The 27,294-nt window shown below is 40.3% G+C and overlaps 2 protein-coding genes across 4 annotated transcripts in view; both read left to right on the forward strand.

Annotated features, from left to right (window-relative positions):
* Window positions 1-2,308: 2,308 nt before the first annotated feature.
* Window positions 2,309-5,132, forward strand: LOC132401083 (mitoregulin-like). Its single transcript, XM_059982896.1, has 2 exons — window positions 2,309-2,522; window positions 4,529-5,132. The coding sequence occupies exon 1, from the start codon at window positions 2,345-2,347 to the stop codon at window positions 2,513-2,515; it is 171 nt and encodes a 56-aa protein (XP_059838879.1). The 5' UTR covers window positions 2,309-2,344; the 3' UTR covers window positions 2,516-2,522; window positions 4,529-5,132.
* An 8,901-nt stretch (window positions 5,133-14,033) lies between these two features.
* nphp1 (nephronophthisis 1) overlaps window positions 14,034-27,294 on the forward strand; it is a 75,305-nt gene continuing 62,044 nt past the window's right edge. For all 3 annotated transcript variants that reach the window (XM_059982900.1, XM_059982901.1, XM_059982902.1), the window contains exons 1-3: window positions 14,034-14,166; window positions 18,750-18,808; window positions 22,094-22,154. In XM_059982900.1, coding sequence (XP_059838883.1) covers window positions 14,101-14,166; window positions 18,750-18,808; window positions 22,094-22,154 — 186 coding nt within the window. In that variant the 5' untranslated portion in view covers window positions 14,034-14,100. The remainder of the gene's footprint in view (window positions 14,167-18,749; window positions 18,809-22,093; window positions 22,155-27,294) is intronic.

The raw sequence follows: 27,294 nt of genomic DNA on the forward strand, positions 1-27,294 counted from the left end.
TAGAGGCCATTACAGAGATGTGGTTGCAGGTTGGACAAGATTGGGAATTAAATATCCAAGGATATCAGGTGATACGGAAGGATAGGCAGGATGGTAAGGGAGGTGGGGTAAGCACTCTTAATTAAAGATGAGAGCAGAACAATAGTGAGAGACGATATACAATATCCCTTCATTCCCTGACCAATTAAGAATCTATCAACCTCTTCCTTAAATGTGCATAGAAAATTGGTCTGTGGCAACAGACTCCACAGATTCACCACTCTCTGGCTAAAGAAATTCTTCCTTATCTCTGTTTTAAAAATGCCCCTCTATTCTGATGCTGTGTTCTCTGGTATTAGACTCTCCCATCTTAGGAAACACCCCCTACACATCACCTCTATTGCGGCCTTTCAATGTTCGAGAGGTTTCAATGAGGTCAACCCTCATTTTTCTGAATTCCAGTGAATACAGGCCCAGAGCCATCAAATGCTCTTCCAATGACAAGCCATTCAATCGCAGAATCATTGACATACTGTAAGTGGACTAAATGTTAGAGCATAGAACAGTACAGCCCAGGAACAGGTCCTTCGGTCCACAATGTTAAACCAGACCAGCTAAAAAGTAGATCAAAAAACACCAAGAAACTAATCCCATCTCCCAACACAATGTCCATGTCCCACCATCTTCCTCACATTCATAGCCTATCTCAGTGTCTCTTAAAAGTGTCTAACGTACTTGCCTCTATCACCATACCAGGCACTGCAGTCCGAATATCCGCCACTCTGTACGTAAAAAAACTTATCCTTCACATCACCTTTGAACCTACCGCCTCTCTACTTCAATGCATGCCCTCTAGTATTAAACATTTCAGCCTGGGAAATGTGTACTCCCTGTGTACTCTGTCGATGCCTCTCATAATCTTATAGACCTCTATCAGATCTCCGCTCAGCCTCTGCCTTTCCAAAGAAAGCATTCCAAGTTTGTCCACCTACATCAGAATCAAAATCCAGTTTATTATCACCGGCACACGTCGTGAAATTTTGTTAACTTAGCAGCAGCAGTTCAATGCAAAACATAACAAAAAAAAATAAAGTAAATCAATTACAGTGTATGTATATTGAATAGATTAAAAATCATGCAAAAAATGGAAATATATATTTAAAAAGTGAGGTAATGTTCACGGGTTCAATGTCCATTTAGGAATCGGGTGGCAGAGGGGAAGAGGCTGTTCCTGAATCGCTGAGTTTATGCCTGCAGGCTTCTACCTGATGGTAACAGTGAGAAGAGGGCCTGCCCTGGGTTAAGGTAACCTTGCCAGGTCGGTTCTCCTACGGAGAGTCCTGCCTGGAAAACCTCTGATCAGAATTAAGAGAGAATATTTTAGTTGAGGAACTAATGGACACTGTGCAGATAAATCAAGGCTAAATACACTAATGCCTAGCCAAGATATTAATCTCAATGTCAAGGTGGAATTGAATTGTACATCTCACCATTGATTTCTTTTTAATTAGCAATTTAATTGAAACATTCATGGTTTGGGAAATAAGAAAAAGTAACAACCACTAAGTATACTCAGTGGCCACGTCATCTGGGCCTCCCGTACCGAGTAAAGAGCCCACTGAGTGTATTTCTGTATGATCGTGGTGTTCTGCTGCTGCAGACAACCCAGGTCAAGGTTTTACATCTTGTGCGTTCAGAGGTGCTCTTCTGCACACCACTGTTCCAATACATGATTATTCGAGTTACTGTCACCTTTCAGTCAGTTTGAACTAGTCTGGCCATTCTCCTCTGATCTCTCTCATTAACAAGGCATTTTTGCCCACAGAACTCCCACTCACTGGTGGTTGTTTTTTTTTGGCACCATCCTCCGTAAACTCTGGAGACCGTTGTGCGTGCAAATCCCAGGAGGTCAGCTGTTTCTGACATACTCAAACCATCCCCGGCAACAACATGGTCAAAGTCACGGTTATCACCCTATTCTGCTGTTTGGTCTGAACAACAACCGAACCTCTCGACCATGTTTTCATGCCTTTATGCATTGAGTTGGCGCCACATGATAAGCCGATCGGATATTTGCATTAACGAACAAGTGCACAGATGTACCTAATAAAGTGGCCACTGAGTGTACAGACTTTGAATAAAGTTACGTGTAACTTTTTCTTCGTCAAATTCGATTCAGGAAATAAGCAAGCCAATGAAGTGTTGTGCTGCATGTCCGGAAACGATCAACCAGGCTTGTATTTTCGCGATCACGAGAGCTTTTTGCTGCGCTTTCGGGGGAACAGCGAAAGCGAGAACTTTTGCGCTGGGGGGGGGGGGGGGGGCTCGGTGGCGCCTGCGCAGTTGGAGCGTTCCCGGGCGGAAGATGGCGGAAGTGTCGGACAGGACGTTGCAGCTGGCGGTCGTCTTGTCCTTCACCTCGGGGTTCATCGTTGGCTGGCAGGCTAACATCTTGAGGAGGCGATTCCTCGACTGGAGGAAGAAGCGGCTGCAGTCGAAGCTGATCGAGACACAGAAGAAGCTGGACTTGGCTTGAGAGGAAGGTTGACGAAACTCAGTGCTCAGCGGGGGGTTTCTGTTTCATGAGAGCAGCTTTATATTTGTGTTCACAGGCTCTCCCTATCCTGTGACGGTCTGTAATTCATCGTAGGGACTCGATTTCTACAGTTAACATTAAAACCCTGCCATAGTTATATTTACCGTCTGGCAAGCAGGCTTGCAACTACTGAAAAGAAGCTATTTTGTCAGTTGGTAAGAATTAGTGGTAGGCCACTTTGTCTCTTGACCCTGCTGTGCCACTCATCAAGATCATGATGAGAGATGTTATCTCGGCAGTGGTCTCCGAATATTATCTTCATAATCCATTAATTCCCTCTATCCACCCCAGGTCTGAGCGAACTCTGTGATTGAGTATAAATCTTCGGGGTGGAAAATTTAAATGCTTTGCCACTTGCTGAGTCAAAAAGTTTTTCCTCATGTCATAAAGCGCAGTAACTTGTTCTTTGACCAACCAATTCTATGCTGATCATTGAGTACCCACCTTTAATAATCCCATTTACCATCTCTTGGTCAGTAGCTGCCCACATGTTGGTAGTTGATGCGTTTTTCTAGAAACTCTTGGAATGTTATGAGTGTCTCTGTCACCACCAATCTAAGGCAGTGCATTTCAGATTCTCATCCCCCTCCCCCCCCCGTGGGAAAAAATTTGAAGTACCCTCTAAACCTCCTATCCTTAAACCTATGCCCTCTAATTTTAGATACATCCACTGTGGCAATCTGTTCTACTACATACTGTTATACAGCATGGAAACAGGCCTTTGGGCCCAAATCATTTATGCTGACCAATGTGCCTCCCCGAGCCCGTCCAATTTGCCTGCATTTGACCCAAATCCCTCTACACTGTTCCTTTCCAGATACTTATCCAAATGTCTTTTAAATGTTGGAATCGCACCCACCTTGTCCACTTCCTCTGGCACTTTGTGGGAAAAACCTGCTCCCCAGGTCCCCTTTAAATATTTTCCCCTCTATCTTGTGCACCTCATAATTTAGCATACCTCCATCAAGTCCTCCCCGGTTTCCTCTATTCCAAGGAAAACAAACCAAACGTATCAATTGTCTTTTCATAGGTGAAATGCTCCATGCCAGGCAACATCCAGGTGAATCTCCTCTGCATCCTGTTTGGTGCAATCACCTCTTTCCTATAGTGCAATGATTATACTGTACTGCACATGACTCTCCAGTGTTTCAAAAAGATGTACTGTAACTTCCCTGCTCTTATAATTTATTTACCAACTAATGAAGATAAGTTTCCAGTATTTGGTATATTTGAAACATTTTCTGTGGTAAGGGTTCATTTTGCTGTTGGCTGTAACTGTTGGCATTTATTGCATTTCATATTGAACTGTTTCCAGTTCGGCAATGGATTAATGCGACAGATTTCGTATTCATGTAACACATTGCAAATAGCAGTGAAGCTTTATAAACACGAGAAAGTCTGCAATGCAAGAAATTCAAAGACTTCACACACAAAATGCTGGACGAACTCAGCAAGTCAGGCAGCATCAATGGAAATGAACAAAACAGTTGACATTTTGCGCCGAGACCCTTTTTCAGGACTAGAAAGGAAGGGAGAAGACACCAGAATTAAAAGGTGGGGGAGGAGGAGGATGGGTGAAGTCAGGTGGTTGGGAAAGGTAAAAGGCAGGAGAGGATGGAATATGGTAGGAGAGAAGAGTGGGCCATAGGACAAAGGGAAGGAGAAGGGGCACCAGGGGAGGTGATAGACAGATAAGAGGGAAGAGGCTGGAATGGTGAATCGAAGAAGGGGGGGGGGGCAGGAGTTTTTTTTAATCAGAGGGAGAAATCGATAATTATGCCATCAAACAGTATATATTATGTGTTCTCCGACCCTGAGGGTGGCACAAGAGGAGGCCACAGACATAAGCTTTATTGTTTCTGAGTTCAAAAATATTAAGATTGAGTTGGTATGTTTTTTTATATCTAATATATTACTTGATTATAATTTGTACTGTTGTCATTTTTTCTTTAGGGAAATAACCCATATTCACAGAGAAGTTCCTGGAACGTTGACAATGGCTGTGAGGAAACTGAAATAATCAACTTTGCAAAACAACCATGCAAAGTACATTTTCATATTTGCAGAAAGCTATTGCTTCAGCTCCTTTACGTGGTACACAGGAACTGAAATGCTGCTCTAAAGCCTTGATTTTTATGTGCAAAATATGAACTGATTTAAATCATGTATAGATTTTAAGTAAGATTTTTTTTTAAAAAAGTTAATGTCTGTATTTTTGGGTGACAAATACCCTGAGTTCCTAGAATATTTTTCACTCTTAAACAGAATTTCTATCAAATGAACAAATCACCTGTTTCAAAAAAAATCTAACATGTCTGGCTGAAAAAGTCTAATAGATGTTCTCAAACTTTGTGTTAAAAATCATCTGCACAGACTGAATTTAAATTTACCTATGCTTGTGATTTGGGGACAAACAATGGAATGGTTTAAAGGGAATTCGCTTCTGGAGTTTTATTTATACTAGTTTTTTTTTTGTCTTCGTGGGGGGAAAACGGTCCTAGTTTTGAGCTGGGCTGCTAGATACTTTAATTTTTTTTTGGTGATGTACTTTGCAAACTTAAACAATTAGGACAGTAAATAAACCTTAGGTTAATGTGTTTATAACAGGAATAACTTACATAGTATAGTGTGTGTGTAGTGTTCTCGCACAGGTGTAAAAGAACTCTGAACTAAACACCAAGCATAAACCAGTCACTGAGGCTGGTCACCAGTCTCCAGTAAGATTAACCGTTTACTGTTCACTCTTCCACATTAACGTATGGTGAAAACTGTTGATAAAACAATACAAAATATATACAGTATTTGTTTCCTTCTTGACATCACATTTACATCATAAATACTTGCAAAAGTAAAACTACAACTATATTACATTAAAGTGCAACATACAGTCAGAATCTCCCTACGCCATCGACTGGTTTTAAATACATCAACACAAACTATCCGCAACTCTTTAAATAACAAAAAACATAAACTTATCAACCGTCATTACTTTTAACAGAATCAGCGTTAACATTTTTAATTCAACATATCAATTATCTCATGAACTTAAGGCGTTGCTTCTCTGATGTTTCTAGTGCATAGAAAGAAAACTTTTCTCACACTGATCCTGCCCACACATAAGACCCCTTCTTCCCGTTTCAACAAACTGGTATTTTCCCACAGGACGCAGTGAAACCGGGTGTGACGTCATCGCATGCCGCGATATATCACAGACAATGAATTTACTTTAAACTTTAACTTTGACTAGAAAACGATTACAAATGAATTACTAAAGCGAAAATATAATAAACTAAACAAATGCCTTAAAGGCAACACGCTCCCCGCCTGACCTTCGTAAGGTCACAATGAACATAATACAAAACTTCAGTCTCTAAATCAGTCCTTAGGTAGAAGTAGAATGACTTCTGCAACTGGCCTTTGGTAAGTTTTCACATCACCTTGGTCAGAAGTTTTCAACTCAACCTTCCTGACATGTCCATCCCTACTAGGGAATGTGGCAGTGATTCTGGCCATTGGCCAGCAGTTGTGGGCAATTTGCTTGTCCCTGAGCAGGACTAAATCTCCAACTTGAAGATTCCTGCGGGGTTCTGTCCACTTTTGTCTGTGTTGCAACAAAGGTAGATATTCATGTCTCCAACGAGATCAGAACAGATTTGCAAGAGCCTGAACCTGTCTCCATAGCTTTGTGTACAAATCCTTATCAGAGAAGTCCCCAGGTGGAGGGGGAGCTCCTGCCTTCTGTGTAAGGAGCATTGATGGCGAGAGTATGAAGGGGTTTTCTGGGTCAGAAGAAACAGGTAGGAGTGGTTGTGCATTTATAATGGCTATGACCTCTGCCATTCATATGCACAGTACCTCGTTGGTCAGTTGGGTGCGTTGCTGCAGAAACATTGAATCAAGAATTCTTCTGGCGATACCAATCATCTGCTCCCATGTGAGAGGCATGTGGTGTGTTAAACTCCCAGTTGCATCCCTGCTGACTGAGGTACCTTTGCACCATTTTGTCCATCCCCAGCTCCTTGGATGCTCCAACAAAGTTCGTGCCGCAATCAGAGCTTAACTGTTTTGCAGGGCCTCTTAGCGCAAAGAAGCGCCTGAGAGCGTTAATGCAGCTGGATGTATCCAAAGATTCGATGACCTCAATATGTACCGCTCTTGAACTCATGCAGTTGAACATGATTGCCCACCACTTGCTCTCTGCTTGTCCTCCTCTGGTGCGTCTAGTGGTGATAGTCCACGGACCAAATACATCGAGCCCCACATATGTAAAAGGAGGACAGGCTTTAAGGTGTTCTGGTGAGAGGTCCACCATACGTTGAGCTTCCAACTTGCCTCGCAGTTTCCTGCAGGTTACACATTTGTGGAGTACTGAATTGATCAGTGTTTTACCTCCCAAGATCCACAGTCCTGCTGCTCTTATTGCTCCTTCCGTCAGGTGATGGCCCTGATGTCTTACCTGTTCATGGTGATGGTGAGTGAGCAGTAAGGACACATGGCTGTCTTTGAGCAGGATTACTGGGCTCTTTTCTGCAGCTGGAAGGTGGGAGTGTATTAACCGGCCTCCAATGCAAATGATATCGTTCTTCAGGATAAGGTTGAATTTCCTCAAAGGGCTGTCCTTTGGTATTGGTTTATTAGCTTGGAGAGCCAAAAACTCCCCTGCAAAAGCTGCTCTTTGAGTTGCTTTAAAGATGACGTCCTTTGCCTGGGCTAATTCGTCCACAGTGCGAGGTAAGTTATATTTATGCCATAAGAAACGGAGGAAATTGCGATGGTCCTCCTGTACTAAGAAGCAATGGAACATCTGCTGGATGTCCGCTAAGATCGTGACCTTCTCCTTCCGGAAGTGCATCAGGACCCCGAGAAGGGTATTGTTAAGGTCGGGGCCTGTCAGAAGCACATCATTAAGGGAGATACCAGCGCACTGAGCACTGGAGACAAAGACCACCCTGATCTGATTGGGCTTTTGTGGGTGGTAAACCCCAAACGTTGGGAGGTACCAGCACTCCTCGCCTTCTCTCAGTGGCGGTGCTACTTCAGCATGTCCATTAGCGAAGATCTTCTCCATAAATGCTATGTATTGTTGCTGCATCTCAGGTTTCCTTTTCAGGGTTTTTTGCAAGGACGTGAACTGCTTGACTGCCTGCTCTTTGTTGTTTGGCAAGCGCTGGCATGGTTCTCTGAAAGGTAGTGGGGCGACCCAATTATTTGCTTCATCTCTGAAGACCTTGGTGTCCATTATTTTTAAGAAAATGGCGTCTTGTGCTGATGGAGCAAGTTTATTATCATGCTCAGTTTGAGCAAAGACTGACTGTCCCAGCGTTTTGTTGGTTACTTTACATTTGTTAAAGCCTTGTCGTGCTTCCTTGATACACATGAAACTTATGCAGGGTTGAAAAATTGAATGGCGGCCACTCTCTAGCACATTGGTCTTGAGTGTGTTAACTGTCGGTTTGTGTACATTGCCAAGGCACACCTCTCCTATCACCACCCAGCCCAGATCCAGGCGTTGGGCAAAGGGGGCGTCGTGTGGTCCATTGACCTGCTGCCTAACCTTGTGCACCTGGAGAACATCTCTTCCTAATAGCAGGAGAATCGATATGTTGAATTAAAACATTTTTAATTCAACATATCGATTATCTCATGAACTTATGGCGTTGTTTCACTGATGTTTCTAGTGCGTAGAAAGAAAACTTTTCTTGCGCTGATCCTGCACATGTGAGCCCCTTCCTTCCCGATTCTCCAAACCGGTATTTTCCCACAGGACGCGCCGAAACTGGATGTGACATCATTGCATGGCCGCGATATATCACAGACAACGAATTTACTTTCAACAACTTTAACTTTGACTAGAAAACGATTACAAACGAATTACTAAAGCGAAAATATAATAAACTAAACAAATGCCTTAAAGACAACACAGTGTGATTAGGAGTTGGTCAAGAGTGCCAGCTGGGTAGTTTCACTGAAAGATGAATCTGTCACAGTATTTAAGAGTGTTGCGAAACCCCGTAACTGGGTCACTTACCAGCAAAGATAGAGGGGTCCATTGAAGTCTGATGGTACTATTTTTAAAAGTATTTATTGATAAAGGGGCACAAAAATAAGATTAATGCAAACATACAGATAATATACGTTGTCAATACTAAATCTAAAAGCGTGGGTATAATAAGAATCAAGAAGAAATAGCTCTTTCGTTGTCTAGGGGATAATGTATTGCCCGATGGAAATACAAAAGTCACTTTCAGTTCATTCAAGCTGCAGCGTTTTGGGTTTACGAGAGAGACGGTTTAAACTTGCCCAGTCTTTAGGGTGCCAATCCGCTGAGTCGGGGAGTTGGTTTCCCCGTTGTTAGCTAAAAGTCATTTTCCGTGTTAAACGCCACCAGTCTGAGGCAACGGAAATGAACGTGGCCTTCTTCAAATGGCCTCCCGTTGTCACGGGAGTGCTAGCACTTCTTCTGGTGTGTCTGAAGGGGTTGTTTCCCAGACCTTCTTTTATCCTTACTCATGGGGTCTCAGATGTCAATCAGGTTGGGATGATGCAATCCCTCAACCAGCCCACTCTGGTCATCCCCTGAGGGGCTTCAATGAATAGTACAGTACTCAATATACAACTTGGTCTTCCGAAGACAATGGCCATGTTCCATAGCTTTACATTGCCGGGGAAACGAGGCATTTTGCACGTCTCTCTCTCTCATTTCCTGGACCCCTTGACCCAACCCAACAGTGATCTTGCAATTCTCACAAAGGAGGGGACTACGGACGTAACAAGAGAATTAGATTAACCAATGAAAAATACAAAACATGGGGCAGGGAGAATGGAAAATAAGATTGAACTGGATAGCTCCATCAAGGGGCAAATAGCAGCACTGGGGAGATGCGATGTATGATGCCACAAATCTATTTGTGGAGGTACTGCGAACAAAACTCCAGCCACGTTAAGACTTGGAATTATAAACTATAAAATATTTTTGTCTTTTTCCTGCTGATTGTTACTATTTGAATCGTATTCAGTTACAGTGATGTGTATGTTTTTCATTTATCATTGCAAACACACCAAGTAATTTTTTTTTCTCTCAGCTGTGCATTCTTTTCCAAAACCTCAGGACTTTCACTGCACAAATGTGCTGTGTGGATGACTAGGAAACGCCTTTCAACAACTGACTTCAAGCATACCATTCCATCAGTACAAGAACTGTGCTAATAAAGCGTTGGATTTTGTTGTCATGGACTGTGCACTTGTTGTTTGCCTACAGCAGGGGTCGGCAACGTTTACCACTGAAAGAGCCAATATGGACCCATTTCCCACAGAAAAGAAAACACTGGGAGCCACAAAACCCGTTTGACATTTAAAATGAAATAACACTGCATACAACGTTTTTTTTTGCCTTTATGCTATGTATAAACAAACTATAATGTGTTGCATTTATGAAATTGATGAAATCCTGCAGAGAAAACGAAATTACATTTCTGCATGCAACAAAAACATTTTGAACTCCGAAAAAAAGACGTTGGGTTGAAGGTTACTCCATAGTTATCCTACCTTGGATCGAAGAATTAAAAGAAAGCGCGCACTGGCGGGTGTCAGGCATTGGCAGTGGCGATGTATATTAATAGCGATAAAAAAACACGTTGTAGCGGTGTGCTACACGCAGCGCTAAAATAAAGACACTGCAGTCAAAGGTAACTTTATTCGAACTAAACAGCCTTGCTTTAAAGCCTCCCTCAACCTGTCCCCTTGGGCGCGGATGCTCCAAAAGACACATTCTCACAAACCCCCGTAGGCTATCTCCCTTAGCCGGAACGGTAGCTAATTGTGAGCCGGTTCGGATGTGCCAGGAAATGGGGTCTCCACAACGTTTTTAGATTGTACAAGATCACCATAATCTTCAAATTTCGAATTACATTTCAAAAACTAACAAACCACGGGGAGCCGCAGCACAGAGATGAAAGAGGCGCATGCGGCTCCGGAGCCGCGGGTTGCCGACCCCTGGCCTACAGGTATTTGTATTATGTGCATCAGATTAATCTGCACATGAAAGAAACAGCATTTTGAATACACAGCTTCGAAGCTTCTTTTAAGAAAGGACTTGCACTTGACGTTAGTTTAACCATTCTTTCTATATTAATTTCTCCAATACTTCTTGTGATTTTTTGATCAGCATCTGAACTTTTGCTATTCTATATAATGTCTGACTGTGTATTTGGTTGTAGTTATTGCAACTCCTACTTGCACTATACTTGCTGCATGTTAGAGTGAATAGAGGTGAATAGTAGGCATGAATTTCAATTACCTGTGGAAGCTAAAAAAAGCAGTGATATTTCTCCTCAGATGCTTTTCTTAATCTTCTGAATGTTGTGCCCTGTTGAAAATGTCAGAAGGATTTTGAGGGTGCCAAAAAAAAAAGAAACTAACTACCATTTAGAATCTTGAATATTTGTCTGAAAGGGTGGTTCGAAGCTGATGACAAATCTCCAGTGCCCCATACAGTATGTAGAAGGACTGTCAATCTTTTTTTTCTCATTCGAGTGGAAAGTACAGGCACATAGAATGGCTTTCTGAGCTCCATGAAACTCTTTTGGCCTTTAATCAGTAGTGACCTCGACAATATTTCCGATGGCATAGAAAGAAAGAAGACCTTGTCTTCACGTGGGGGAGGGTGGTGTTATGGGATTTGGTTGTCGCTCTGGCAAATAGTATCAGTGATGCTTCTAACGTAGATTGGTATTCATTGGGGTTACCTCGTTAACTTGTTTCTTGTACCTTAAGAACGCCCCTGATATCTCACCTAATATTTCATATTTAGCATACAGCTGGGAGTGTGTATTTAGGAGTGCTTGATTGAACTTCCAAAAAAAATTAAACCATTAAATATGTTTCTCACTTAACCTAATATTTATAATTCCTTCCAAAGAAATAATTTTCAATGATTTCTGGGTGAATACATCTTGTAATAACCTTAGTTCCAATGTTCATTGGTAAGGTATTTTTTTTATTGGAAAATACAGTAATTATACGCCACCATTTTGTAAGTAGGTACTGAGGAGATGTCAGGGGTAAGTGTGTGGAATTGGCCGCCAGCGAGTTTAGAAAAATAGAGGGCTATGGGTAACCCTAGGTAATTTCTAACGGAAGTACATGTTTGGCACAGCATTGTGGGCTGAAGGGCCTGTATTGTGCTGTAGGTTTACTGTTTCATTTTAGGTTGCCATCCCTGCCACCTGTCCACTCTCATCCCAGGCATTATTTCAGTAAATATCTTCAATGCTTTCGCTTGCTTCTTTAAGTTTGGCACATGGAACTGGACACAGTTTTCTAGATGGATCCTGGTGACCTCTTTACGATTTATGCCTCCTTAACCCCTTTCTTAATTTTTCCTGGCACTTTCAACAAGCTACACAGGAACACCCCAGATATTTTATACTCCTTTTAGAATTCTGTCCATTCATTTAGAGTCTTCTCATTCTTTTTTTCAATAATGTAACTTCGCATTCCCTCACAACTAAATTTCATCTGCCACATATATGCCCATTCTCTCAACTTGTCTGTGTCTGCCTGAAGTCTTACTACTATTCTCAGATTTTATCATGCCAAGTTTTGTTTCTATTTGCTTTCGTGACCTACTTTTGGATTTTGGCAAACCAAGAATGAAATTGTAGGGAGAAAACTCAGCAGGTCAGGCAGCACCTGTAGAAAAAGTAGAGCTAAGATTCCAGGTTTCCATCATTCAGGAGCACCCAGGATGCTCTCTTCACACTGTTACTTTTGGGAAGGAGGTACAGAAGCCTGAAGGCACACAGGAACAGCTTCTGCCATCCAATTTCTGAATGGACACTGAACCCATGAACACCACCCTACTACTATTTTTTTTGCACTACTTATTTTAACTTTTTAATAGACATGTAGCTCCTCCATATCATGTATTTCATTATACTGCTGCCTTAAAGTTAACAAATTTCACAACATATGCCGGTTATATTAAATCTGATTCTGAAGACGCTTGGTCAGAACCAGGAAGAATAGAAATAGAATTTGTTTTAATTTGAAGAGAAGGTAGCTAAAGATGCATAGGTGGAAGATAATGTCTGTGATGGGGGTGATGCCAGGGTTGCTGTGGGCTGGGCGTTAGTTGTGCTTGGAGAGTGAAAATAAAGACAAAAAGAGTGTAAAATTTGAAATACCAAGGCCTCCGCCACCCTGTACTGGGGAAGTCGCTGCACTAATGGAACAATAAAAGCTGAGCCAACATTACAGATGGATGACTTAAAAAAGTTATGATACTCATTGAAAGTGAGTTAACTGAAGTCGGGCAATTGCACATGGTCAAGAAGGCTGCAATGCGTTAAGATGAAAGATGAGGTGCTGTTCCTCGAGTTTGATTTAGGCCTTGTTGAAAACAGTGCTGGAGACCACAGATAGATCGGTAAGAGTGGGATGGAGAATTAAAATGGCCAGCAATATGAAAACTCAGATGAAATACATTAAACGTTGGAGGAACTTAGGCAGCATCTCTGGAGGGAAATGGACAGTCGAGACCCTTCCGAAGGGCTGAAGAAGTACACTTAACGAAATTATCGCGTTGCAATTAAAGATGACGATGATTTGCCTGCAGTTAGTGGGAAAGGGGAATGACGGATAACAGCTAAACCGTGGATCATCCCAAATCTGCAAGTACACTGCGCGCCTTATACTTTTTAAAAAAAATTAAATTTTTATTGAACACAAACAAAAACATTGAACATATGCTAACAAAGCCAGGGAATCACACATAGCAGCAACAAATCTATAACTATTAACTTTAAATATACAAATAAAAAAGAAAATCCACTCTAAATACTATTGGACAGCAAGAACTACTGTATATCTAAAAGGAGTCACAAAACAAAAACAAATAATCCGAAACATTGACAAATTTGTAGTCTTTACAGTTTACTAGTTATGGGAAGTTTTCAGAGTATTAATATATAGTTTGAAGTTTGACGTAAAAATATAAATGAAGGTTTCTTATTGCTATATTTGCATTAATGGATATGAAATTTGCTGTAAATTAACAAAAGATTTTTAATAAAGAAATGATCCCTATGAAATTTGGTATTATTTGTAAACCCAAGTGAAATATTTTCAAAAGAAAAAGTAAAATCCACATTAATCTATTGATCTATAAATTGACAAACATCAACCCAAAATGTTTAAACACATTCACAATCCAGAAACAGATGAAATAAATCCTCTGGATATAAACCACAAAAAGAACAGTTAATTTCAATATCAGAATTAAACCTTGTCAAATAAACATTGGCTGGGTAATATCCATGTATAATTTTAAATGAAATGTCTTTAATTTTATTCCTCAATAAAAGTTTACTAAATAAGCCCCAAGTACTCCTCCACCTGGGGTTTGCTCCGACACGTCGGCCCGTACGCAGTTACGTCATTGGCTGGACGCAGCTGCCATGGTGACGCCGTGAGGCGACTTTCCCAGTACACGGCGGCGGAGGCCTCGGAATCGGGATTGATGTGTGATGGCTTCCCTGCGGAAAGGGTCGTTGCGGCTGGTGCAGGTGACCGCCAACAACCTGCAGGGCCAGGTACCGGCTTCCGTGAGCCTGGGCAGGAGGGTAAGGGTGGGGTGGGGAACGCTGCCCCACCATGATAGGGGCTAGGCGCCGTGGTCACCGTCTGTCCGACAGGGGCACGCTGCCGCAGCGAATCTTGTCCCTGATTCAGATTTGTCCCCTTTGTGAAACATCACCCGCTTCATTTTGTTTCGTGACCTTAAATAGAACTTCGCTAAAACTGAATGAGCGAGTGGACCCGAGTAAAAAGGTAGGGGTGATGGTGATGGTTCTGCTGTCCACTGACACTGGTCACTTACACCAATCTAATTTTCCAGCATTGGCGCATTCCCTTTTATAGGATGGCGTTTCAAGTCTTCATCCAGACACTTAGTAAGTGTTGTAAGAGTCTCTGGTTCTGCCTAAGCATATTTTATATTGTATTCTTCACTCAGGTTCCCCCCTCTCCCCCACCTCTGCTCCATGGAAAACAAAGCCAACTCTTGTACTATCTCCTTGCAGCTGAAATGATCAATCCCAGGCGACATCTCCTCTGCACCTTTATCAGTATAATCATACTTGCTTGTGGCCTACTTAATATTTATATTCAAAATACGAGAGAGAGAAGCACTGTCCTGAAGAAGAGTCTCAGTCTGATGAGTTGACTGGTTATACATTTCCATTGATGCTGTCTGACCTGCTGAGTTCCTCCAGCATTTTGTTTGTGTTGCTAATGTTACTTAATGTTGTATGATAATCTTTCTACTTGAACAAAGCAAATGGGAGTGAGTATCCCTTATTTATGATCTTATTTATGATTTATCCACTTTATTTATGATGCTGCTGTCAGAAATCTTTGGACATGTCCCCATGTTCTTCAGTACTTGATATAGTCACAGAAACAGGTCCTTAGGCCCATCCATCCAATCTGCACCAAACCATTGAAACGGCCTAGTCCAATTGACTTGCACCCAAACTGCAGTCCTCCCGTCTATGTACCTATCCAAGTTTCTTTTGAAAGTTGAAATCAAATTTGCATCCATCACTTGCCCTGGCAACTCATACCACCCTCTGGCCTCCCTCTGAGTGAAGAAGTTTCACCCCTTAACCCATGACATTTAGTTGTAGCCTCACCCAACCTCAGTGGAAAAAGCCTGCTTGCATTTACCCTTGCTATATCCCTCATAATTTTCCAAACCTCTGTTAAATTTCCCCTCAGTCTTCTAATTTCAAGGGAATAAACTTCTAACCTATTCAATCTTTCCTTATAACTCACATCCTCCAGACTTGGCAGCACTCTTGTAAATTTTAACTGGACTCTCTGTCTTATTTATATCTTATCTGTAGGTGGGTGACCAAAGGTGCACACAATACTCCAAATTAGGCCTCACCACTTCAACATAACATCCCAACTCCAGTACTCAATAGGATCCTAACATTCAATTGTTTATCCTTTTCTTATTAGCCTTCCCGAAACGCATTACTCCTTTTTCAGGATTAAATTCTATTTGCTATTTCTTCATCTACCACTCTCATTCTGGAACTTTTTGTGTTTTGTGCAAGCTTACTAATCATATCTCCTGTGTTTTATATCTAGTTTATTAATATATATAACAACCAGCAAGGATCCTAGCATCAATCCTTCCATTATGTTGTGTAATCTTGTGTTTTTTCTCTCTTCAATAATTTGTGTTTCAAATAGCAACAATAACTTGTATTTTTGCACCTCTATTGGTGCACCTCTATTGCAAAAACAAAATACAGGGCAAGCAAAGGAATTACCTAGACCTTTAGAAAAGTCTAAGAAAATGTCTTTTATTATTTATTTATTGAGCTATGGTGCAGAGAAGGCCCTTTTGGCCCTTTGAGCCATGCTACCAGCAGCCCCCATTTAATTCTAGACTCGTCATGGGACAGTTGACAATGACCAATTAGCCTATCAACTGGTATGTCTTTGTATGGTTTCCTTTAACCAGAGCACCCGGAGGAAACCCACACGGTCACAAGGAGAACATACAATCTCCTTACAAGCAGTGGCAGGAATTGAACCCGGGTCACTGGTACTGTAAAGTGTTGTGCTAACCCCTATGTTATTGTGCCACCCCAAAAGTTGTCTGAAGGTAATTTTCTTTAAAAAGGAATAGCATTGGTGATCAGCATCTAACATACATAAAGGATAAAAATCTATATACAGATGCTGCTACCTGACCCACTGTGTTCCTCCAGGAATTTTTGTTGTTGTTGCATCAGGCAGGAATTAGTGGTACAGATAAAAGAGCTCTATGTAATGTGCTTTTCCTTTCTATCAGTGTAGTAATGGCTAAACAGCGAAATGTGCAACTGAATGTTGGTAACAGCAGTTGTTTGCACTGCCTTCTCCAATGATTAGTGATGCTGCATACTGAGGAACAATAAACAGCAAATAAACCTGTGTAAATATTTTAGAAAATTCATCACTATCCTTTTTGTGTTAATTAGTTCCATTGTTGTCACCTTTCATGATTATCCATATCATTCACAAAACATGCATAATTCGGTGGATTCCGGTGAATTCAAACATATTGGGACTAGTACATTTTGGCCCAATTAAGTGGCTCCCTCTATTAGCCAAATTTTCAGAGGAATAGTTTAAAAGATATTAAAAAAAAGACAAAGTACCACTTAACTGAGTACAATTATGTAATATAGAACAATTTAATGAAATACAGAACAAATTAGACCACCACCAATACTACTACAGTACTATAAAACTGTATTAGTTCCTAGTAGTTATTAGCAGAGGAATTCACCTAGTGTATTGTTATAAGAATCACCCCTTGTAATAATGATCTGCGAGGCACAGATAATCTATATTTACCGACAAGTAACTGTTACTGTCTCAACTAAAAAGCATGTGGGTTCACAAACTAACTACTTGTGTGCACTCTACTAGATCCCTGACCCTCCATGAACAGTTAATGAAATGAAAAGGTATTATCCAGGAAAGGAGTCTACGCTGGCCAGGCATTACTCACGGCCTTTTCTCCACATATCCATGGAGTCCTCCATATCCGTGTTGGTGCATGGCCTAGTGGATAAGGCATTGGTCCAGTGATCTGAAGGTCACTGGTCCGAGCCTCAGCTAAGGCAGCATGTAGAAGATGCCCCTGTATTCCTTATTATCATTAAGGCATAAGGTGGTAAATGAACAAAATTGGCACAGATACCAAGTGTAGATAATGGGCTGCCTTCATGCAATGCTTTCAATGATTGCATCCTCCAAATCTTCATTTTCATTGTAATGTGCCTTCACCTTCAGCTTCTTCTTAGTTCCTAACTTGCTTTTTGAACACAAACACATGCAACTGTTTGCTCTAAGCATGGTGTCGTATCTAATGGTCACACAACTACACACGACTGACACTAGTTAGAATCTGTTCGGCAACAGTCTCCTGTCCCAAATAAACAAAGGGAATCCCAGCTATTTTCTTGATTAGTTTTTGTTTTTTAAGACTTGTCATAAATAAGAGGCTGCTCTGATTAACCTATGGCCCAATTAACTGAAATCCACTGTATTTCAAAATACTGAAGAAGTTTGTAATAAATTGCAAAAGAATTCATATTGCTTACTCGGTGGAAAAATAATGGCAGAGAAAGGTGTGTAGTCTCATAATTTTGAAGAAAGGTTTCAGAGGAACAATGCAGGCAAAATATTGCAGTTAAGTATTGTCATGATGGAGGAAGTATGTGTTTGAGAGCAGTGGACTTTATTAAGGAAATGGCTATTGAAGCATGGTATCCTGGACTTTCTAAATAGAGGGAAAGAATACAAAAGTAGGGAAATTCTGCTGAATCTTTACTAAACACCAGTCAGAGGAAATATATGAAGGTCCTCGAGAGAGTGAATATAAGATATATTAGAATAGTTGGACAGGTCATCTGATACGATAACACCCAACGATTTAAAGCTGCTGAATCTTTCCACCGCCAATCCCCCAATGTAAACTGGCACATGTTTGCCCTCCTCCCCTTCCTAAAGTCAACAATCAGCTCTGTAGTTTTATTAATGTTGAGCGAGCCAGGTGACTTACCTCGCTTTGGGAAGTACCATCATCTTTACCATCAATGATTCATCAAACTATAGTAGTATCATCTGTGAATTTGATGATGGCATTGAAGCTATGCTTAGACAGGTATGTATAGATAGTAGAGAAGGAGGGTAAACATGCAGTCTTGAGGTGCACCTATGTTGATCGTCAGAGAAGAGGAGATGTCATAAGTCCTCACTGATTGAGGTTGGCCCTTGAGAAATCTGAGTATCCAGTTGCAGAGGGGGTTATGGAGGCCCAGGTATTGAAACTTGATAATAAGTTTGGATGGGATGATTGAGTTGAACCTCAAGCTGTATTTGATTAACAGCAGTCTGACCTACGAGTTGCTGTCTTATAGGTAGTCCAGAGCAGAATGATGAGCCAGGCTGCTGTTGACTTGTTGTGGCAGTTGGACCATGGGGAAAGAGCAAAGGGATGGATTGGTCCTTAAAGAGTCAGAATACATACTCAAATGCCTCCACCTGTGCTATAATACTGTCATTCTAAGGTGTACACATACAAATTATATTTCCATATTCCATTAAGGTTGATGCCTTACTAAAGAACATTAAACGTCCTGAACAAAGAGAGGAAGCTTATCAGAGGTAAGTTCTTTGGTTGTTTTAGTATTTGCTTTTATAACAAAACTTGAATGTCAACTTTAAGCACTGTGCCATTGTGGAAAAAAATATTATTCTATATGCGTTGAAGTAGTGAAGTACAGTTCCTGATGTATTTTTATATTACAAGGCAGAAAGCATTCAAAATTACCTACTGTCATAAAAGCTTGCTGTACAAAATGTGGTTAATTGTGCTGTTGATGATAACTTTCTTCATTTATCTGTATCTCTGCACAGTTTTGTTGTCCCCTTGTTCGTTATTTATCTACTGCTCCATTGTCATGTTCCCACAACCAGGATATTGCTATTTGCTTCTTTCTTAACAGATTCAGTAAATAAGCAATTAAATAAGAAATTATCTTAAAATCTCACTGCTTTCTAACATAGAAAACCTACAGCACAATACAGGCCTTTCGGCCCACAAAGCTGTGCCGAACGTGTCCTTGCCTTAGAAATTACCTAGGGTTACCCATAGCCCTCTATTTTTCTGAGCTTCATGTACCTGTCCGGGAATCTCTTAAAAGACCCTGTTGTATTCGCCTCCACCACCATTGCCAGCAACCCATCCACGCACTCACCACTCTCTGCGTAAAAAAAACTTACCCCTGACATCTCCTCTGTACCTACTTCCAAGCACCTTAAAACTGTGCCCTCCCATGTTAGTCATTTCAACCCTGGGAAAAAGCCTCTGACTATCCACATGATCAATGCCACTCATCATCTTATACACCTCTATCAGGTCACCTCTCATCCTCCGTCGCTCCAAGGAGAAAAAGCCAAGTTCACTCAACCTATTCTCATAAGGCATGCTCCCCAATCCAGGCAACATCCTTGTAAATCTCCTCTGCACCCTTTCTATGGTTTCCACATCCTTCCTGTAGTGAGGCGACCAGAACTGAGCACAATACTCCAAGTGGGAACACAAAGTACACTGCAGATGCTGTGGTCAAATCAACATGTACAAGCAAGCTGGAGGAACTCAGCAGGTCGGGCAGCATCCGTGGAAGTGAGCAGTCAATGTTTCGGGCTGAGACCGAGTCCTGACGAAATTAAAATCTCCCACCACAACAACCCTGTTATTATCACACCTTTTCAGAATCTGTCTCCCTATCTGCTCCTCAATGTCCCTGTTACTATTGGGTTGTCCATAAAAAAAACACCCAGTAGAGTTATTGACCTCATCCTGTTCCTAACTTCCACCTACAGAGACCCCGTAGACAATCCCTCCACATCTTCCTCCTTGATACTATCCTTGATCAGTGCCACACCCCAACCTCTTTTGCCGCCATCCCTGTCCTTTCTGAAACATCTAAAGCCTGGCACTCGAATCAACCATTCCTACTCCTGAGCTATCCAGGTCTCTGTAATGGCCACAACATCATAGCTCCAAGTATTGATCCTTGCTGTAAGTTCATCCGCTTTGTTTGTAATCCTCCTTTCATCAAAATAGATACATCTCAAACCATCAGTCTGAGCATGTCCCTTCTCTATCAACTGTCTATCTTCCCTCTTGCACCCTTTCTATTGAATATATGTCAGAATTGTTGAAGATCTGTGAAAATAGTGTAAGTTTTGCTAATTTGTAATTTGCTTTGCATAATTTAAGCCATTTACTTTTATATCGCACGACATATTTCCTTAGTAAGTGAGCTCCAGTAGAAAAAAGCAACAGTTAATGGGTGTGTTTGCCTCAGTAAATGACAATCAGAATCTGATCCTCTCCACCTTGTAATCTCAAGCCTTGAGTGAGGAAGTTTCCCTTCCTCCTGTTAAGTTCTGTTGATTGCAGCTTTCCTTCCAGTTGTGCTAAATTTCATAGAACATAACTGTTTCCCATGAGTTAGTCTCCCTCTCTCCACGCAGCTGATGAGTTCAAAGTAAAGGCAGAAGCCGATACAGTTTGGCACCAGCGGCATTGCAACCGTTGCTAGTCAGCGTTGAGCTCAATGTATGACTACCTTAGGGACTCCAGCATTTTTCCTGGGTGCTTACCCTCATAGCCTTTCCCATGATTATGTATAGTTGAAAGGCAGTGGAGGTTTGAGATCACAGTTTTCCTTCTCCTTGATGATCTGACAACCACAGCTGACGAGGCCCATCTGCCTGAAGTGACTGTCAGTAGAACTGGTTGTGCCGGGCTTAGTAGTTAAGCCACACATGAAAGCCAGGAGCTGGATTTGCACTTATCCCCACTACCACCCCTGGCTAAAACAGCCTTAAAGAACCTTTAAATAGACTTGTACATTTAAAGTTTTTCACTATTCCATTAAGCGGTCTCTCATAGTACTTTCCCAAGTTTCTTCATGCCATCTAGTTTTTTAAGGAGGCAAATGGTCTTTGTAAATAAAATCATTGCATGGGTTTATTCCATTTCTTAATACTTGCTACTGGATGGAAAACTATGATGATCAAATAGATTGTCAAGTGGGTATAACAGGCCTAATGTCTTTTCATACCATCTTATTATTTTCCTTTATTCCTTTGCTGGGCCACAGCTTACTGTTTTTTAAAATTACTGCATGCATATGCTCCCCAGGTTGCATTTGATCTGACTTATGGAAATTAAGTCCCATATACAACATTGTTACAGTATTTTACCAGATAGTAATAATAAAATATTTTATGTTATACAGTATATATTCCATTAGTTTAATTATGAGTGGTGTTAGGGTGAATGTTAACTGAAGTGAAAGAATTACAGCAAGCGTATGTAAGGCCATACGCTACGGGTAGCTAGAAGAAATGGATGAATCTGACTTATGGAGAAATCAGCTTGCCTCAGGAACAGAATCCTTATGTAATTTTGGGACTGCATATATTTCATAACAATCCCTTTACTGCTGCAGCACTATTTTACACATACCTGTTGAGATGAAAATCCACTATTACAAAAGTTTGCACATTTATTTCTAATTTGTCTATCCATCTTGGTTTTTATTTAGTAATATACACTTTAATTTTTTTTTCAGCACCGTTGAGAGAAAAAAGCCAGAATTTAAAGACAGTTTAATTCAATAACTGTTTATTTCTATAAAGTAAAACCACTTATTCTTAGTGATCTCTTGTTGCACTCTGGCTCCTCTCTATTCATTCGTTTTGGTGATGTACATTGTAAGGTTATTACAAAGCATGCCAGGTTCAACATTTTGGTGAAACTGCGATAAACATCATACAAATATGTTTATGTGTGCTTAACGTTGTCATCTTAATGGGTTTTCATGTTTTTGTACATATTAATTGATTTTAACGGACATTTTGACTTTTACATAGTTGTCTTCAATTAAAGCAATCTGTTGATGAAACTTTGGACACTCTGCACAAGTTAAAGAAGGTAAATTTAAATTTAAGTTGTTGACAATCATTTCTTTCACTTTTTGTCATTTATTTTCCAGTTTTCAGATTTTGTTTAGACACTTCTGCAATGAGGCAGGAGTTTTTTTTGCTATCTGCCTTGTCCATATCCCTCATAATTGTTGCATATATCCATTAGCTCTCCCCTCTACCAGCCTCCTTCACTCCAAGGAAAACAACATTTCCAGTGAAAATCCTGCATTTCAATTAAACTAATTTCTCTTTCTCAATTAATTTAGTATATAATATTACTAATTTTATTGCACATTTCACAGTTTCTGGGCAAATCACTCCCGAATTTAGATAATTAATTTGAATTAAATGTCTTGAAAGAGGAATGTATTTTCAATATATAAAACGCAGTAACAGTGGAATTAGCGTCTCAATTGATATTTTTTTTCAAGAACAATTTTCTTACCCTTCTGTTTCTCAGGTTTCTCTGCGTAACTCTAGATGATACTTATTGCACACAATTACATTTCACAGTAAATTTTCTTTTCTTTTTTGAAATGGTGTTTCTTAAGAGCATGCAGTTGGGATTGGAGCATGGTGGTGATGAACTAATATTGCTTTATTACTTGCTGGAGCAACTAAGTTATGTTGTACCTTACTGCTTGGTTTTAAGTATTTTGTAGAACCTCTTGGTTTTACTTACTTTTTTTTAAATAAATTTTTTTAATTGAATTTTCAAATAGTTACAAAAGGAAAAAAAAATTATCAACCCTTCCCCCCCTCTGCTTAACCCCTCCCCCCTAACATATCCCTGTAGAAAGAGAAAAAAAAGAGAGAAGAAAAAAGAAAGAAAGAAAGAGTGCCTGGATATCGGAAGATCCCCGCATGTTCCATGGAGTTTGTAATAACTTTAGTATATATATTTATTTCTTTCCCCAAATAACCAATAATTTTATCTTCGGAGCACCTATATAGTTAATCCTATCTTTTGTAAATAAGGGCGCCAAATTTTCAGAAATATTTCATATTTATCTCTTAAATTATAAGTAATTTTTTCAAGTGGAATGCAGCTGAAAATTTCATTCTTCCAACGATCTATACTTAAGTATGAATCCGATTTCCAAGTAACTGCAGTAGCCTTCTTGGCTACTGCCAATGCAATTTTTATGAATTCTTTCTGATATTTATTCAGTTTGGATTTCGGTTTTATCCCTTCAATATCGCCTAGTAAAAATAATGTTGGATTATGTGGAAGTTGTGTTCCAATAATTTGTTCCAATAAAACTCTTAAATTTGTCCAAAAAGGTTGAATTTTAAAACATGACTTTTTTTTTGGAGATGGTTGATGTTGCTGCAATTTCCTGTTCTGTATTGCCGGAGGTAAAATGCACTTGAGCCCGAGGCTCTTTGATGGCGGCTGGCTTTGAGTCTTTTCCAGCTTGTGTTGTCTTCAAAGTAGTAGTTTTCTTCTGCTTCTGTTTAGGAGACATATCTTAAGACAATCCTGAGTAGCTTATAAGTAATTAAAAAAAAATTTACTGACTTTTCTTCACTTAAACATTATTTTACTGGTTTTACGGGAGAGCTGGATTTCCACGTCTCAATCCTACGTTATCACGTGACATCCCCCGGTTTTACTTACTTTTATGAGTGAAGTTTGTAAAGGCACGCGTTCTAGAGACTGAACTTAAGCAGCACAGAAAAGTTTGAAGTAAATTTTATTATCAAAATACATACATGTCCTCATATACAACCCTGAGATTTATATTCTTCCAAATATACTCAAGATAAATCTATAGAAGAATAACTATTTAACAGAATTAATGAATTACTGCTTAACTAGGGCATTCAACCAGATTGCAGAAGACAACAAACTGTGCAAATACAAAAAGAAGAAATAATTATAAATAAATAACCAATAAATATTGAGAACATGAGATGATGAAACCTTGAAAGTGCATCTTTGGGCTGTGGGAACATTTCACTGGAGCAAGTGAAGTTATTCCCTTTGGTTCAAGAGCCTGATGGTTAAGGGATGGTAACTGTTCCTAAACCTGGTGGTGTGAGTCCTGAGGCTCTTGTACCTCTTCCTGATGGCAGCAGCAAAAGGAGAGCATGTTCTGGTTGGTGGTGGTCCATGTTGATTCTTCCCTGCAATAGTGTTTCATGTAGATATGCTTAGTGGTTAGGAGGTCCTTACCCATGATGGGCCATATCCACTACATTATGTAGGATTTTCTGTAAAAGGGCATTGGTGTTTTTGCTAGGCTGTGATGCAGCCAGACAAAAGATGGTGGGAATGGAGAAAAAAATCAGTTTATTCTTCTTGTATGGTTTAACTACAGTTGGAGTACACTGTACAGTGGCTGGTTACTGTGTACAGTTCAGGATGCCACACTATAGGGAAGATGTGATTGCATTGGAAAAGGCGGAGGTGCAATTCCTGGGATGAAGTATTTCAGTTATTAGACTGGAAAGACTGGTTTTGTTTTCTTTGTAGTGGAGGAGGCTAAAGGGTTGGGGCTGATAGAGGTATATGAAAATATAAGAGCCATAGATAGGAGGGACATTTACCCCAAAGCTAAGGTGTCTAAACAAAGAGGTGTAGGTGTAGGGTAAGTTACAACTAGATGGAGATGTGATGAAGTTGGTTGGAAACTGGGATGCACTGTCTTGAGTTAATGATGGTGGCAGGTACTCTCACAATAATGAAGTATCTAGACCATTACCTGAATCATAAGCCATAAAAGGCTGCAAATCGAGTGCTAGTTAATGCGATTAGTACCAACGGGTACTTGATGATCAGCATAGGCATTGTGGGCCGAAGTGCCTGTTTCTGTGTCACGTGATTCTATGACTATCCTTGATCCTGAAGGATAGGAAAGCAGAATAAAAAATATACTATAGAAGCAAAGGATTTATATAATAACTTCCAGAGATTAAAAGTAGCTGAGCTATATTGTGTAAACTCAATGTATATAGTTTATAAATGTAGAGAGACTCTTAGGTTTAAGGTGGTGCTACTAAAGGCAAGCAACAGCTTACTGATAGTTCGAAAGGCAAGAGATTCAACTAAAGTATTAGTAATAGCATATTTTCTGAAGTAAATTGTGGTAAACTATCTCTGCAAACAAGAGGCAAGCGAAGACAATGCGATTTTGAAGGATGAGTGTGCTGGTGCATTGCAAGATCGACACAAATGGAATTGGAGTGAGAGGAGGAGTCGAAACAGAGGAGTTTCATTGCTTGTCCAGCTAAACCAAGTGCAAGGTTGAATCACTCTAAGCGCCCAGCTAATTCGGAGAGGTCGAGAATGGCTTTGGGGTGGGCGGTGTTGTCTGGGCCCAGAAGGAATCACTGACGGCATAATCTAGGCCAGGGGTGGGGAAACTTTGACTTGTGGGCCACAAAGGGTTCTAAAATTTGACAGGGGGGCCGGACCAGGAGCAGATGGACAGAGTGTTTTGGTAATACACCTCATAAGAGAAAATAAAATATCATGGGATATGTAGAAAACATGTGCTTTAATTTCAATTGAAAATGAACAAATGCATTACAACAAAATATCTGTCTTTGAAGTTCCATGGTATTTAGCTATTTATTGAAATGACTTTTAAAACACTGAAAATTAAATGAATAAAATACAGCTTTTTTTAATAGTAACAGTTATTATTTTAAAGCACTGAAAATTCTGTTATCCTTCAAGATATTATCATCATCACTCTCCTCCTGACTGTCTTTATTTCAAAAACGGTTGGAGATGCAGGTCTACTTGTCTTGCTCCTTCTTATTCAATTGTCCCCTGTGCCAAAACTCAACAACGACCAGCACAATGACAGAACAGTGACAGCGCGCCAGTATGCAGAGCGCGTTATTTGATCTGGAGCGCATTTTTTATTTTGAGAACGTATGTGCACCTGCGCACTACTCATGTCCATCACTTAACAGAAATGACATGTAACATGTAAGGTTTATGAAAAAAATATTTTCAAATGCATTTTTTACATAACACAACGAAGAAACTTATTTTTAATTTCAGTGGGAACAGTGTTGTTGGTCTCCCTTTTTAGCCAGCGCATCAAAGTCTGGATTTAGTTTTGTTGTGGCGATTCTCAGGATGGATCTGAGGTGTTGGTCAGTTAACTTGGATCTGTGGCTGGCTTTGTTGATGTTCATGACGCTGAATGCCTGTTCACACAAATAGGTCGAGCCGAACAAAGAGTAAAGCGCAAATGTGGAGTAATACGCTGCACCTCAACAAAGGTCAATGTATATAGAGTGCGTCATCTATTGGGAAAACGCCCCAATTGCGGGGAAAAAACGTTAACAAGGTTTATTAGTATAATTTCATCAAGTTCTGTGGGCCGGATTAAAAAGCTTAATGGGCCGTAGTTTGCCCATGCCTGATCATGGCCCAGAGTTTGCCGCTGTGGTGGGACCCCGTTCCTAATGTTAGGCATGATCTGCTGTTTGGATAGTTAAACGCCAGCCCAGATAACTGGAAGGGCATGGTGTCGAAACTGGAGGTGAGGCTTGGGTCGATTTCACACTGATGCTGTGAGACTTCCTGGCTGCTGCGCTTCACATCTGCGAGCTTTGCGGTGATTTGTCCCGCCAATATGACCAAGGTTTTGGTGTTCCTCCGGGAATTCGGATCTAAGGACTCAATTTGGTTTGTAATGTTGTTAGTCACTTTTTTGTTTGCATGATTTGTGTTTCTTTCCCTCTTTCTTTGCACATTGGGTGTTGGTCCTTTTTTAAAATAGGGTTCTTTCGAATTACTTGCTTTTTGGTTGCCTGTAAGCAGACAAAATTCAAGGTTGTATAATTTATATATTCTTTCATATTAAGTGTAAGAATCTTGAATCGTTGATATAATGAAAATAACCTTTCAAAGTGTAATTGGTTTGCAATTTACATAAAGTAATTAATAATGAGCTAAGCTGTTGCAGCAATATTTGAGGATAAATGGGGTAAACTTCCTTGTTATGTTCAAATTGAGCATTTATCTTTGTTGCCCACCTGCGAGGGTGAACAGGGAGTAAATTTAGTCTGAAGTACTATTACTAAGCTAAAACTCATACCTAGCTTCCACACTTAAATACAAAACTGCAAACCTTCTTGTGCTCTCTAGACGTGTTCTCACAAGGACTGTGTCTTTTTCTTCA

This window comes from Hypanus sabinus, chromosome 10, assembly GCF_030144855.1.
Source record: "Hypanus sabinus isolate sHypSab1 chromosome 10, sHypSab1.hap1, whole genome shotgun sequence".
Taxonomy (NCBI): Eukaryota; Metazoa; Chordata; class Chondrichthyes; order Myliobatiformes; family Dasyatidae; genus Hypanus; species Hypanus sabinus.

Excerpts from the sequence above, each read along its gene's own strand:
- LOC132401083 (XM_059982896.1), top strand. The coding sequence starts at position 2,345 with ATGGCGGAAGTGTCGGACAGGACGTTGCAGCTGGCGGTCGTCTTGTCC.